Source organism: Ursus americanus, chromosome 2 (genome assembly GCF_024610735.1).
Source record: "Ursus americanus isolate L20-20 chromosome 2, mUrsAme1.1.p, whole genome shotgun sequence".
NCBI classification, from domain to species: Eukaryota; Metazoa; Chordata; class Mammalia; order Carnivora; family Ursidae; genus Ursus; species Ursus americanus.
In genome coordinates this window covers 29437881-29453653 of record NC_142128.1, presented here as the reverse complement: position 1 = coordinate 29453653, position 15773 = coordinate 29437881, and the positions used below count along the sequence as shown (strand labels likewise).

Genomic DNA, 15773 nt, shown 5'->3' with positions numbered 1-15773 from the left:
TTTATTTGAGAGAGAGCGTGAGCAGGGGAAGGGGCAGAGGGAGAGGGAGGGAGAGAAGAAGGATTCCCGCTGAGAATGGAGCCCAACGTGGGGCTCGATCTCATGACCCCCAGGATCATGACCTGAGCTGAAATCAAGAGTCCGATGCTTAACCGACTGAGCCACCCAGGTGCCCCAGAAACACATAATTTAAACTTTAACTGTTCTGTTCCATCTTGGAGAGTTCTTCTTCAGTGGCATCACCTAAAATGCCTACCTTGTGTTCCCAGGTGGCCAGGAACAGAACAGGCCACAGCAAACCATAGTGGTGGATGTGCGTGAGTTTCGCAGTGAACTCCCATCCCTGATCCACCGTCGGGGCATTGACATCGAACCAGTGACCCTGGAAGTCGGAGACTACATTCTGACTCCGGAAATGTGCGTGGAGCGCAAGAGCATCAGCGACCTGATTGGCTCATTAAACAACGGCCGCCTGTACGGCCAGTGCATCTCTATGTCCCGTTACTACAAGCGCCCGGTGCTGCTGATCGAGTTTGACCCCGGGAAGCCCTTCTCCCTCACTTCCCGGGGCGCCCTCCATCAGGAGATCTCCAGCAACGACGTCAGTTCCAAGCTCACCCTCCTCACGCTGCACTTCCCCAGACTCCGGATTCTGTGGTGCCCCTCGCCGCACGCCACTGCCGAGCTGTTCGAGGAGCTGAAGCAGAACAAGCCACAGCCCGACGCGGCCACGGCCATGGCTGTCACCGCCGATTCGGACACGCTCCCCGAGTCGGAGAAGTACAATCCCGGTCCCCAGGACTTCTTGTTAAGAATGCCAGGGGTGAATGCCAAGAACTGTCGCACATTGATGCACCACGTGAAGAACGTCGCGGAACTAGCCAGCCTGTCGCAGGACGAGCTGGCAGGAATTCTGGGCAACCCGGGGAATGCCAAGCAGCTCTATGACTTCATTCACACCTCTTACGCAGAGGTCGTGTCTAAGGGAAAAATGAGAAAATGAGTGTTGACGGGCTTCTTATCCCATCACTGTGCTTTCCAGCCACTCTTCTTGGGCATTCATAGGTCGCAATTAATTATTAGCTCAGAATTTCATCATCCAGCACTTAACGGCTGTGCCGTCTGCTTCCTGGCTCTGCGGACCAGAAATCAAAACTGCTCTAGGAACTCTGTGTTCAGGCACAGTTTTCACGTTCCCAGGCCTGCTCTCCTCCCTCCCCTCCCTGCCTAGGCCAGGGTCTGCATGCTCAGTTCTTAAGTGAAGTGGGTCCAGTGCAGGGGAGGTGTCCACAGGTGTTTCTAGAAGGCCATTCTTGAAACAGGCAGCAATTTATGTTTCTGACACAAACCAATAAAACACACAATCATGTGCTCACCCTCTTTAGAGGGGCCCCGGAACCCAGAGAAGGAAACCCCTCTGCCATCCCTCACCAGTTCTTCCTACATTGTCCTCAGACACAGTCTTCCAGCTTTCTGCCTCTAAGAGAAATTCCTGGGGACTTTCTACTGCTGGTGTAAGACAGCCTCCTGTAAACCTTGCTGGTTCATTTCCTAGTGACCTGGGTGTATGCGACATGTACTGTGACTCGATTGTGCAAAGCCAATAGTTTTTAGACATCAGATAAATTCCCCTCTTTGCAGAATTTGATGGTGTAAGTGAAGGAGTCCTTGGAACGCTCAGTTTTTCAAATATTTAAACTCCTAAATCCGAGCTCTCTGAGCCCTTGAATGGCAAGTTAGAGTCTCTTAAGACTTCCTTGTTCCTGAGCAGCCTCTCTTTCCATGCCCCAAGTCCACCAGCACCAGAGCTTCTCCCCGAGCAGCATAAGCTCACCCTCCCATCCCCCCCTCCTGTCCCTGTGCCAAGCACTTCCTTGCATCTGTGTAAGGACTCCCACACAAGCGAATGAGTGGCCCACCAAGTCTTTAAGATTTGGTTTTCCTTCCCGGAGTCGAGATGAAGGACTTAAAAAGTAAATGGAAGATCAAAGCATAGAATATCTAAGAATTCTAGAGAAATATATACATACTGAAAAACTCAAAAACCATCTCCTTCTCAACCCTTCCGACTGGGTTAGGTTAGCTTTTTACTGAAGTGTACATACGGGATATTCATAGCATCTTTGTGCTGTTTTTAAAATTTTATATTTCACCATTATTAACTTAGGTCTTATTCTCCTATCTAGTAATGAGTAGTAAATTTTCTACCTCGAGAGCTGATGTGGATAGAGACATCGGTCCCGCTAGCCATACCGCACGGTTACACATTTCCTTCGCGTTGGCCATGTTTCTGTTCGTCACAGTGTTCGAGCTCAGAGCAGACGCCGGGCCGCATAACACAAAATGGTCTTCACCGTCACAGAAGTTCTTTCAGCCGACCTCTCCAAGCTGAACCTCTCATGTCGACTTCTTGCTCTCCCAGTACGTTAACCTACGTTAACACTGCTAAAGTAGATGTGGATTTCAAACTCGAAGCAAGACACCGTAAGAATGAATCGAGGGATATCAGGAAACTGTGCTGTTATATGGAATTCTGTACAGTGATCTGAGGAACAGAGAAGAGGATAGGAAACAAAAGTTAGTTTAAGGAAGAATAAAGGGCTGGGCTACTAACTGTTATCCGAGGGTTAAAAAGCTACCCTGGAGATTGAAAACAAGATGCCGAGTACATATGTTAATTTTCACTTCTGTATGTTTGTATTTAAGAGTCCAGTCAGAGTGAAAAGTACATTAAAATCGACATAGCGCCTCAAAAGGAGATGGTGATTGCAGTTTTTCCTCACGCTAGTCTAGCGCTTCTGCTTGTGGTATATAGTTTCTGGGTTTTCTTGTATAATTCCACCTGCCTTCTGTTCTTTCATTACGTCAAAGGCAGATCGGAATATAGCACATCTTTTGATATGAGTTTCACTCCAATTCAAGCTTTCAGAAATAAGCTCTGTTCTTAAAGCTGCCATTTTAAACATCCCTTGTCATCTAGCACAACATAGAAAACAGTCTCGGTTGTATTCAGAGAGCCGGTGTCTCTGGTTCTCAGATTCTGTTATTTGCTGTTGTACGTACTGGACATTTGAAGACATGCACGGTCTCGTGTGTATTTGAATTATGAATGGTAGTTTCTAATGAACTTGAAAATGCTCATTAGAGATGCAAGGCTCTCACTATTACTTCCCCTTCCGACTAAATATATTTTAACGCGTCTCCAGTTGTGGAAAGCCTTCGATACAACTATTGTGTATTGACTTTTACCACAATCTTTTACAAGTTTTTACAATCTAAGAATCTTTGGCAAAGGAACTAATGCATGAATTTGCAAAATTAATGTATCACTTTATTGTCTAGCATCATATTGTTACCTTTGCCTTTTTTCTTTCATAATAGTAAATAGCCCTTTTACTTATGAACTCATGCTTAGCTTTTTTAAAACCTTTTTTAAAAACCTGAGAACAGCATTATTCTATTTTATCAAGTGTTTTGCATAAAAATCAGAGTGTGGGAAAGATGAGATTGTTTCCAACTTTGTTTGTTTAAATCATAGTGCCTCTTGATATTCTTTAAAAATTATACAACAAGAAATCCTTTTCTGTAGTAATAGTGGCCATAAATAATGTCCTTTTGGCAAGAAGTTGCCACTTCTTCAGTGTGGGGCTCAGGAGACCGTATGTCTCTGGATGTTTGAGTACATCCAGAATGCAATTTCCCAGCTCACAAGGGACTGAAAATAATTGTCCCATTCATCAACCCATCGGGACTCAGAGGGTTAAGTCTAGATTTGGTTGTGTTGAGATAACAGAATATAGAATTAATAACTGGCCTTCAGCGGGAAAGTCGACACTGAAGCAAATCCGAAGAGGTGGGTGGGGGGAGAGAGACAGACATCATTAGTCTTTGCTTTTGTTTTTCAAGCATAATTTGATTTTCCGTTGGCTCAGAAAACTTCTTTAGGGAAATTCTCTTCTCTTTTGTGTTCAGTTTAGCCTAGAAACGTCCTTCTAAAAACCAACAGTTTAGGAAAGTTCTTTTCTCGGTCTTGAATATATTAAAACATATCCAGACTTCAACGTGTGTTGTCATTTTTCTTCATTATTTTGCTTTCTATTTTGGTTTATTGCTACTTCCTGTCCAATTCCAAACTTCAGTACTTAACCATCTTTAAAGTATCCACAGGTTTTTGGTAAGCCACGCCACTGCTGTTTTTTGATTTAAGGGTATGTAAGCCAAAATTTGGATGGGAGGGAGACATAACTGATTTATATCAATTTGTAACAAGAGTTGTATGTGAGTGTGTTTTTAATAAAATATGTATTTATTCAGTATTTTCCTCAGCATTTTGTGGGCAAAGTAAAAATAACAATATATAGTGAAAGGACATGTATTCCCAGTGCATCCTAGTTCCAACACGTTGGTAAATATAATTTAAAATGAAGAGAATATTTAATGTGTTTTTTGTGTGCAGAATAAATGATTAAAGCCGAACTGCTCTTCCAGCCCCTGCTTTTGCGTTTGACTTTCATGATAAGCCCACTTTCTAAGGCCTCAGCATGATTTTCTTTGGGTTATTTTTCCCTTACTGGTTTTTATTTTGTGCATGTGTCCTTAAGGAGGGAGAGAAAAAAGACTATTCTCCTTCTGAAAACACTCGTTTGTTGACATGTAATGAATATGTGGTAAGCACAATGCTTGGAACATCTTAACTCAACAGAGATTAATTTCCTGCCACCCCTGACTCATACGGGTTTTTTTGTTGTTGTTGTTCCTTCAACGTCAAAGTTGAAAGTAAATTATCCTTTTGACACATCTAGAATTCACTGTAATCTCTTAGGTTTAATTATTATTTAATTAGTTTACTAATTGGTGCACTTTGATGATACAGTTATTTTGGTTTCTGCTTGAAAACGTAGAACCAATCCCTTTTTAAGGAGGCATAAGATGGGTTATTTCTCAAAATGTTTTAATGTCAGAATGTAAGACTCTGGCAGAATAATTAACCCTTTCTTAGCAGTAGTGATCTAACTCACATTTACTGAGCTCTTGTGCTTTATCTCCTTTAATCTTCATGACAAAGACCTAAAGGTACTATTAGTAAAAGCTTCTAGCTGTGGTGAAACTGAGCGACAGAGAGGTTAAGTCATTTGCCCAGGGTCACCCAGTAGTAGATGACAGAACGGTGATTTGAACCCAAGCAGTCTGACCCCAGAGCCCCTGATGAAACACTGCCGACCAGAGCTGGGGGAGGGGATTTTGTGTCCACTTTCAAATACCTAATTACAGATATGTCACAGAAAAAGCAAACTGGTTTGTTGTCATGCTTCTCTTAGGTAACAGTGTCAAAAGCAAGTATGCATAATTTGGAACTCGGTCAAGGAGAATGCTGAGTACCCTTTCTGTATACAGCTGGATATTGGGGCGCCTGGCTGGTTTAGTGAGTAGAGTGTGCAACTCTTGATCTCGGGGTCATGAGTTCAAGCCCCACACTGGGTGCAGAGATTACTTATAAAATAAATAAGTAAAATGAAAAAGAGCTGGATGTCATCTAGTAGCGTATGCTACCTGGGGGTCATCTGATTTCCAGGGCTCCCGACCTCTTACTATTTTGCAGCTTTATGAGAATAGGGGTTAACATGTAGAAACCCTAACAGCACTACAAATGATTCTTGTCCAGTAGCATTGCAAGCTTATTGCCTAGCGGGACATGAACCTGTTCTGCATTTATTAGCAAATTTATTTCTGCATTCATTCGCCCAGCTACAAATCTCTAGGTCTTTCATTTTCTTTTAAATCAGTCCTAACATCTTACCGGTTTCCTCATTAATCAAATCTAATAAAATCTTTGACTTCTGTTGGTTTTGTTTTTTTTCTATTTGTATGAAAGTCATGTTTCTAACTTTCTGAAAAAATTATGCTTTGCAAGTGGTGTTGCCAACATGAGCTCCCATCTGATGATAAAACTATTTCCAGCCTCATTCAACCTAAAATTAAACCTCGTAAACTAGAAGACGGATACTATACGTAGGCATATATATACATATATATTTAAGAACTGTACTTTGATACTAAGATGTTAATATTACAAACTATCAATTGATCAAATATTTAAGAACTACAGACTCATTTTAAGATGCTGGCTAGGTGGAGCCCTGTTTCTCTGTTTGCAAAAGCGCAGCTGAATATTTAACGCCCGTTCTGATTCTGTGTAGCCCCTGACTGTGAGTGGTAAGGAGACTGATCCGTGAATGAGAAAGAAGAGGAATTTTAGATATTCCCAAGGGTCCACTTGCCCAACGAAGATACTTCTACATCAGAAGAACACTGACGGCTCCCCAAGGGCCCCGGAGTCAGGTAAACAAAATTAACTTGTGATTTCAACCCAGCGAGTTTCCTGGGATTCATGAAAATAGTAAATAGACCATGTCTAAAGAAGATGATGATATTTGGAGACCCTTTTCCAACAGAATTTGGTGTCAGTGCAAGCACGCCTTTCACTGAGAGATTTGCCTCTCTGAGCAACTTTGTTTCTGGGAAGGACGACGCCCAGCAGGAGCTTAGGCAAGCAGATAGTTGAGTAGACTAAGGGAAGCATGACTGGGCAGGTTTGTTTTCGGCATAAGGCATTTACTGCAGAGGGCAGAGGGCTGTCTGTGGGCTTGATGCTGCGAAAGCCCATGCCATCAAGGGACATTCAGCCTTATGGTGAAGAGAAGTCAAAGAACACGAGCAAGAAAAATAATTAAAATGCCACAAGAGAGGTAGAAGTGTTCCAGAGGTCAGAGGAAGACCTCATATCCAGCTGTAGGAATCCAGAACAGCCACAGAGAGAAGGCAGAGCTCAAGATGAGTCTTGTAGGCACAGCTACAATTTCATCAGACAGACGCGGGTAGTGTGCACAAGTCCGTGTCCAGAACATTAGCAAAGAAACAAGGAGAAAAACGGTGGTGTTTAAAGACAGAGTCGACAATAGCAGATTTGGGGCAATTCACTGGGGCCATACCATAGGGGGCTCTTCCCAGCTAGGCGTGAGGAGTTTGTTCTCATTTCAGCAGGAAAATGAATGAGTAAGGGAAGGGCGTGATCAAGAAGTGTGTTTTACAACTGCAGTCTGGCAGTGGTGAGTTTGAAATGGAAATATTAGTTGAGCACTTACAATGTACTGGATATTTTATGTACCTTACCCCATTATGTCCTCACACCCTGAAGTAGGGAATCTTCCCTGCTTTGCTGATGAGGCAGCAAAGAGATTAAAAAATAAAGTCACAGTGGAAGCAAATGGCAGAGATGGGACTCAAACTCCAAAGCCGATTTTCTTTGGGCAGCACCTTGCTACCTAAAAGGAAGGACTGGAGATGGAAAGACCATTCCGGAAGCTGTGGCAGCAACCCAAGCCTTAGAGAATGACAGCCAGAAGTAAGATCAGAGCTTTGGAAATGGAAAGAAGGCCAGATATTGAAGAGGAATGTAGCAAAGAACATCAATGCCAAGGAGGAGTCTAAATTATTAGTTAGACTTTAAGCCAAGGCTCGGAAATGATGACGCTGTGACCGGAAAGGCCCTGATCATTTTATAAAGAAAGTGAAGTTCAGTTTTGAACAAGTTGATTTTGATTTTGAAATAACCAATAGTTATTGGAGCAAACAGTCTCAATTCAAGGTTTAGCTCATGTCTGCGCAGAAGTGAGAACCAATGGGGCCATGGGTGGCTCAGTCAGTTAATCGTCCAACTCATGATTTCCACTTAGGTCGTGAGATCAACCCCCACGTCGGGCTCCACACTTGGAGGGGAGTCTGCTTGAGATTCTCTCTCTCCCTCTGCCCATTGCCACCCCCTATTCATGCTCTTTCTCTCAAATACATAAATAAATCTTAAAAAAAAAAAAAAAACCGTGAGAACCAAGGACGTCAGATAAATGGTTAGCACAGAAAAAGTACAAAACAGAACATCAGAACATGCCCAAATGTAGGAGGTGAGAACATAGGGGAGGCCAACTCTGAGGACATCCTGAATCTCTCACATTCTCCAGAATCAAACACGGCCAGGAATTTCACGGAAGTGACCCACAAGGTTAGGAGATGAGCATGGGCCACGCCGGTGGCCTCAGACTGTGACAGGGCCGACACCATAGAGAACCCTGGTGGTGATGGGCGACACTTTCAGGGAGCCTGAGGGCACACACCAGACGGGTCCAGGGAGGCCAGGGCACAGTGGGGCTGGAGAAAAAGAGAACAGGTGAGCAACCCTCTGAAGGTGATCTTGCGTGTGGGTGATCAGAGGGAAGGAGCAGAGAGGCGCCTGGGTGGCTCAGTTGTTAAGCATCTGCCTTCGGCTCAGGGAGCGATCCTGGCGTTCTGGGATCGAGCCCCACATCGGGCTCCTCCGCTGGGAGCCTGCTTCTTCCTCTCCTGCTCTCCCTGCCTGTGTTCCCTCTCTCACTGGCTGTTTCTCTCTCTGTCAAACAAATAAATAAAATCTTAAAAAAAAAAAAAAAAAAAAAGGAGGGAGCAGAGCCAAAGAAGATGCTGGAGAGAGCAGATCATTAATGGAACCAAAACGCACTGTTGGGGGTCCCGGGGGGGGGAGAGGGAGACAAAAGTGATTTTGCTTTTCTTCCTTTCACACCCACGGAAAAACCCATTTTTGTATTGATTCACCTCTTCTTAAAAACTAACATTTACAGTACCGTGTACCCCCCACTTGGAAGGGACTGGTAAGCCACAAGTAGCAACAATAAGGCCTTTTCCGAAAGGTTCTGTTTTAACAATGCAGTGCTGCTGTTTGGCAGTGAGGTCCGCTTGTATTTAAGCTGGCAGGGGGAATGGCCTAGAGCCCCTGCGTCTGTAACCTGGCTATGGAGTTGCATTATTATTTAAAGTCTCCCTTGCAGTGATTCATGAAATTCAAGTAGGAGCCGGTGAACGTGGTCTGCACCGTCGATGGCAGGCAGCCCTCACCAGCCAACGCTGACACGGGTAAGGATTTTTATTTTGGTCGCGCTGAGCTTACTGTAACTGGGGCGGCCGAGTTGCTATGGTGATCTCTTCTCCAAACAGAGCACTTGCCGCAATACATTGAAACAGCAGATAAATCTGCTTTATGTCCACTCGATCATGACATTAATGCTGGTGGAAACGTCGCCCATGCTCCCATCAGGACTTGGGTGTAGGAATTTTCAGTCGGGGCCAGGGAGGCATTGACTAAAAGAATCAAAGGTAGGCCCTTTGACGCGGGGGCCTTCACAACGCAGGCCTGCTGAAGCCGGCTGGCTGGGTCCCGGCCTCGAGCCCGACCACGGGGGCGGCTGGCAGCTGGGAGAAGGTTTACCACTTGAAGCAATTACGTGGTTAAGTGCTCCCGTGTGGGGATAGGCTGAAAGTTGTGACTCACGCCCCACTCTGTCACTAATAATTGGGAGTGGGGGTGGGGTGGGGGGGTTGTTGGGCCGGTTGCACAGACCACTCAGCTGTTTCTTCCCATCCCTCTTGCAGATCCCTTAAATTGTTAAAATCTGGCCTTGGAGTGTGGTGGGCAAGAAGGCAGGCCCCTTCCCGTCCGGGCCGTGGCGCTCCTCGTCTCCACCAGCAGGGGTCCCCATTGAGTCACAGGTCCTGCGCTAAGCTCCACGGGAGTCGCCGGACACTTTAAGGATGACTGCACTTTGAATGGGGGTGTATCTGCCTCTAATTCTTGCCTAACCATGACATGAGAGGGAAGAAAAGTAGCTGCCTGTTTCCAGCATGACTCATTATAAACAAACGGAGGACAGATTGACTGCCTCTTATCAGAGCCCGAGTATGTGCCCCAGGACTGCGGGTGAGTCAGACTGGAAGTCGCAAGTCTTTTGTTGGTTGAAGGGAGTTTTGTTCCTTTGCGGAAGAGGTGGATGGGAAAGGGAGGGGGGTGGGCAGGGAGTGCTATTGATTTCTTAAATACAATCAGTGACACCGCCCCCCCCCCCCCCCCGCGAGTGAGCCCTGGGCTTCTAGGTGAGGTCGAATCCCCCACCCAACCCCCAACGAAAAAGGCTTCCAAATTGAAGACTAAAACTGGCCGGGACCACGTGGAAACCCATTTAGGGTTGATGGAAGTGTTCGCAATCTTGCTGTGACGGTTTCACAACATCCACATAGGCCAATAATCATCGAATTGTACGCTTTAAGTGTGTGCAGTTTATTGTATGAATTACCCCTAAAAGAATCTTAAGAAATACAATTTCTTGGGGGAATTTAGTGGGGGCGAGCGGGGGGAACCTGGCCAACCCATTTTTATTATGATTTATCACGAAGCCGTCTGGACACCCCCTCCCTTCCCTATCCATCCCCTTCTGTTGTTCTCCGTTTGCGGGCAAACACAGGCAAAGCGCTCGCACCTGAAGGGAGCATGACTTCCTATCATCTTATGCTGATAGGCTGAGCCTTGATCCCAACTCCCAGCGTGTGTGTTGGGAGAAGGGTTATTTATGCCTCCTGAAGGAAGGCAGTAGGGACAGCTAAAGCACAGGCTGGCAACACATGGGGAGTGCGGGGAGATGTTGGGTAGCAAAGGGAAAAGCAGCACCCCTGAGGTCCCTGCTCCTTCCTGCCTGCAGCCTGTTCATGCCCCAGGTGCCTTCCTGTTTCAGCGAATACAAGTCAGGTCAGGCCCCGCGGCGCCACTGCTCCCAACAGCTCTCCGCGGATGGGCTGTGCCGACAGATCCCCGTACGTGAAGGACTTAACACTTGAGCACCAGCACGCGAGGGAATTTAGGGGGAAGTGAACGTGCATGTGCTTTAAATGGTGAACCAGAGCCAAGTCAGCTGGGCAGGTGGAGTGAAGCAAAGAATAGCAAAGAGCGGAGGGCTGGCCCAGGTTGCAGGGCAAACAACCTCAATTAGGAAAATAGGGACACGTGCGTGGTCGTGGACTTGACGATGAGCGGCTTCTGAAACCCACGTGACCTTTTTCTCCTTTCGGAGAGCACACGCTCCGTGGGCAGGAAGAGTGACTCTTCTTGCAAATACCTGCTTCTTACCTCTTTCTTTCCTGTTTCCCTGTGTCTGTCTCTGCTGCTGTCTTTGGTGAATAAATTCGATGTTGTGCATCAAAGTAGAAGAGTTGGACTGTCACCTTTAACAAAAGTGTCATTAATGTAGGAGGGCTTTGTCTCAATTCCCTGATCTCTCAGCCAGTCACCATCACTAAGTGTGTGTGTGTGTGTGTGTGTGTGTGTGTGTGTGTGCGCGCGTGGCTGGTTGTGTAGGAGATGGAATATTTGAGTGTGGGGGGGGCGTGTGGGTGGTGGGTCGGTTGGTGTGTGTGTGTGTGTGTGTGTGTGTGTGTTATTTTCTGACTCCCTGGATTCTGTGTCTCCTTTGAAGCTATGTCCTTGCCACGGTGGCTGATCTCACATATAATGACTACGTGTATCCTTAATCTCCGAAGACAGAACCAAATTTCAACTCTTCTTTTGATGTACCCCCTAAATACCTTCATTCCTTTTTAGATCGTTCTGTGCTATATAAATACGATCTGTAGGAAGAATGTTTCACTCAACACAAGTTTCTCGGGAAATCCAGGGTCTTCCATGTTATTATCTGGGAAACAAGGCCACTTTACTCCTCACACATTCGTGAAGTGCCTACTGCGTGCCCCAAAAGTAGAACAGGGCCCCCAGACCAGAGTTATGGACTATTAGTTCCCAGTCTTAAGGAGTCTGAAAAGCAGAGTCAGGTTTTGTATTTGTAATAATCGAATTACAGTCAAGAGTTACTTATATTTAACAACAACAACACTCATTGCCTGGAAATGACCAAAGCTTCCAAGCACTGTGCTATGTATTACGGAGTCCTGGGGGCCGTGAGCACAGGTTACAGAAGTGGTAAGAGTAGACGTCGTGGCGAGCTGCCAGGCAAGGCCTTATTTCACATTTAATGCCTTGTAGGAATGAGATAGCGTGTGAGCTGAGGCTTTCGAGCAGACCAGAGAGTTTAGTTGTCTTGAAAAGCCAGGAACCCCACGTTCTAGTTGTCCGGGATCTTCGAGCTAGTCCCTGGGTCTCTGAGTGGTGCCAGACGGTACCGTTGAAATGGGAGAGAATTTTATAAAAGGAAAGACGTTCTCCAGGTAGGTGTGTTTAACGTACTCCTCACAGTGGTTTAGGAGATAACCTTTGTAAATGCGGCTTGTAGTCGGTGCTCCAAGCCTTGGTCCTGCGTCCCTTCCGACGGCCTCTTCAATCTGTCGTCCAAATTCAAGCTTTCGGTGATTCCTCTAATTAATAATCTTGTTTCTCTTACCACGGTCTAACTTCTGTTTAACGCAAGGTTGTGTTTTTTCTTTTTTAACTGGACCGCCGGTACACAGACTTGGAGAAATCATCCCCTTGGTTTATGAAACACACTCCCCACTGATCCATGCATGACCTGTTCTGATTTAGTTTGTTGGTTTTAATAATGCAGAAAGTACCCCTGAAGCTCTCACCCTCTGCCAAAAAGCTAGAGCTTTGACCCTAAGATTGTAACCTACGTCTAAGCCTGGGGGTCCGCACCCAACCCTGTTACCCTGTTCCCCTCAAGCCAAGATGAACCCTCATCCTGGTTTATGCGTTCAGTGCTCCCTTACTTTTAGTCTCTTTGTTTCTTATATACATTATATACATTTGTATTCCCAAAAGGGTGTGTGTGTGTGTGTGTGTGTCATTCGTAACTTTGTAAGAAAGATATCATGTCACGTGTAACCTACACTGGTAAGATCCATCCTGTCGTTGGAGGCGGCTGTCGTTCACTTGTTCTAGCTTCTCTGTAATATTCCGTTCGATGAATATACCACAGTCTACCCGCCAATCCTCATTCCTGGGCGCTCGGATTATGCACAGATTGGTGATATTGTAAACAGTTCTTTCAGGAACATTCTCATACCTGGTCTTACACATGTGCAAACTTTTCTCTTGGGTTCACACTTAGGAGTGAAATGGCTGAGTTAGATAGTAGATGTGTGTCCCACGTCAGGGCACAACACCAAACTGTGTCCTGAATCCTGAAGTAGGGGTCATGACCTACACTTGCCAAACCCATCGCTGACCCTTGGAATGATCAGACTTTCTCACGTTCGCTGATGGATTTGTGTATAACACAAGACCTCATTATGGTCCTGATTTGCATTTTCACATGTTCGGCTGAGCCTCTGTGTATGTGATTGGTCAAATAGGTCTCAGGACAGATATGTCCTGAGAAATAGCCATGGTTTTTGCTCATTTTTCTACAACTGTTTGTGCTCTTTTTTTTTTTTTTTAAAGATTTTTTATTTATTATTTGAGAGAGAGAGCATGGGAGAAAGCAGGGGGGAGGAATAGAGGGAGAAGCAGACTCCCCGCTGAGCAGGAAGCCCCACGCAGGCCTCGATCCCAGGACCCTGAGATCGTGACCTGAGCTGAAGGCAGACGCTCAACCAGCTGAGCCCCCAGACGCCCTGTTTGTGCTCTTCTTACTAAAGGAGCACTTGCTATGTGCTCATAGCAATCCTTCGTGCTTCTTTTCACTTTCTTTAAGGTAGCTCTTGATAAATGAAAGCTCTTAATAAAGTGTATCAGTTTTTTATAATTAATGCTTTTTATTCAAGAAATCTTTTAAGAAATCGTTTAATAAAATCTTCTCCTACTGTAATATCTAAAAGCTCTTTATCTGTATTTTATGTTAAAAATGCAAAGGCTCTCTCTCCCAGCAGAAGGAGCTGAAAATATGGGTGGGAAGGAGGAAGCAACGGAACCCCAAGCACAGTGACCTGAGGCAGGGGGACGGGCGAGATATCGGGGTGGCAGGGCCAGGCCCTGGGGGATTTATACCCATGATCGGCTCTTATAGTATTTATTAGTTGTATCATTTTTTCCTCCAGTTATAAACATACATAATCTCATCAACTTTGGACCATGGGAAAGAAAAAGACCATAATCCCATCACTGGGATTTCCGTACGTTTTCACTTGCAAGTCTCTTGATACGCACCTCTCATTCTCTTTATCTTGACACCAGTACCCTGACCCTAGCCATGGACACTTTCTAGACATTACCTTCCTTGACCTAGGAGTAACTTCTGCCAGTGCTCACCACTACCTTAAAAAAAAAATACAATGAACTTCTGCTAAGAAATTATACTTAGGGGTGCCTGGGTGGCTCAGTTGGTTAGCCAAGACTTGGCTCTTGATTTCGGCTCAGGTCGTGATCCTCAGGGTCATGAGATCGAGCCCTGCATCAGGCTCCATGCTGGGTGTGGAGCCTGTTTAAGATTCTCTCTCCCTCTCCCTCTTCCCCTCTCCACCACTCTCTTACTCTCAAGGAGGAAGGAAGGAAATAGAGAAAGAAAGGAGGGAGGAGGGAAAGGGAAGGGAGAAAGGAAGGAAGGAAGAAACAGGAAAGAAATTATACTTAGAATCTTGTGCAGTTCTTGGAAAGTAAGGGAAGGCAAAATAATGTCTTATTTTACTAGCCAGAGTTATGACTCCTAGTATTTTGACGTGTAGTCTGGATTTTTTCCTATCTTTCCTTATATATGTGTTATATTCCATTTAAAATGGAATCTTCCTATATGTACTATTTCGTAAGGCTGTTTTTTTGTTTTTTGGTTTTTTTCTAACACTGTATCCTGTTTTTCTGGTGTAAGAAGCATCTTTCTACATCGTGATCTGAGAAGTACAGAATATCTCCATGTGTGAGTAAAATCTAGAATATTCACCAAGTGTGCCTGCCTCACAGCCACCAACCAACCCAAAGGGACGCTGGCTGGTGCTCTCATTTCCTCAGTCAGCTTTGGGCTTTATTAAACCAGTCCATACCGGTGACCTTATATTTCCAGTTGCCCCTGTTAGAAGCAATGAGGGAATAAATGAGCATCTCAGACATCTGTGATCACATTCTTAGGATCAGTTTTGCTAAGTGGAGATGCCTAGTCAAAGAGTAAGAACACGTTTTAACTTTTTGATAAACGCAGCTGAATTGCTCTCCAAAAAAGGTTGTATCCATTTCTATTCACATTAGCAGAATATAAGAGCGGCTATTCTCCCGCACCCTCGGTAAGAACAGTGTTCCGTCGGTACGCTAAGTTCAAGGGCTGGGTTTCCTAGTTTGTATTTCAGGTACTCTGAGGTTCAGTTTTTTCTTGTGTTTTCTGGACACCTGTTCTTGACTGTGTTCCCTCTCTCTCTCTCTCTCTCTCAGTCTGTGTATGAATTGCCTATTGGTGTCAATTCTGCTTTTACCCATCAAACGTTCTTTCTCTCAATTATTTGTGCCAATTATATCTGTGGAGGGTTTTAGCAAGTTCCATAAACATCACAAATATCCTTCTAAATTTGTGTTTTGTCTCTTCGTGCTTTTCCCTTTCAGGTTTTCAAAATTGTATAGGTTGTCAAAGCTTTCGGTGTTTTCAAAACTCCTTTTTCATTTGAGAATATGTAAAATCCGCCTAAATTTTCTTCTGGTATTCTTGTTTCATTTTTTTTATGGGTAAATCTCTGTTCCATTGAAAAACGTATTTCGGTTTGTGATGGAGCTCCTGTTTTTCAAAATGGTTAGCGGGTTCCCCGGCACCATTGGTTGAAAAATATTTTCTTTACTCGCTGATGTGAATTAGTACCTTTGTCTTATGCCGTGTTTATGTTTAGACTTCAATATGTCTCTGTGCTTTCAATTCTGTTCCTGTTACATAGATTGTTCCTCTATCATAGGAGTTTAATTATCACTTTATAATAAATTTTGATATTTTTTGGACAGATGCCTCCCTATTATTATGCTCTTTGAAATTTTTATTGGC

The 15773-nt window shown here is 44.8% G+C and overlaps 2 protein-coding genes across 4 annotated transcripts in view; both read left to right on the top strand.

Annotated features, from left to right (window-relative positions):
- ERCC4 (ERCC excision repair 4, endonuclease catalytic subunit) overlaps window positions 1-4487 on the top strand; it is a 30877-nt gene extending 26390 nt beyond the window's left edge. For both annotated transcript variants that reach the window (XM_045776059.2, XM_045776060.2), the window contains exon 11: window positions 270-4487. In XM_045776059.2, coding sequence (XP_045632015.2) covers window positions 270-1003 — 734 coding nt within the window. In that variant the 3' untranslated portion in view covers window positions 1004-4487. The remainder of the gene's footprint in view (window positions 1-269) is intronic.
- Window positions 4488-9502: 5015 nt separating this feature from the next.
- Window positions 9503-15773, top strand: part of MRTFB (myocardin related transcription factor B) — a 263944-nt gene continuing 257673 nt past the window's right edge. For both annotated transcript variants that reach the window (XM_045776055.2, XM_087870349.1), the window contains exon 1: window positions 9503-9802. The gene's annotated coding sequence lies outside the window, so the exon portion shown is untranslated. The remainder of the gene's footprint in view (window positions 9803-15773) is intronic.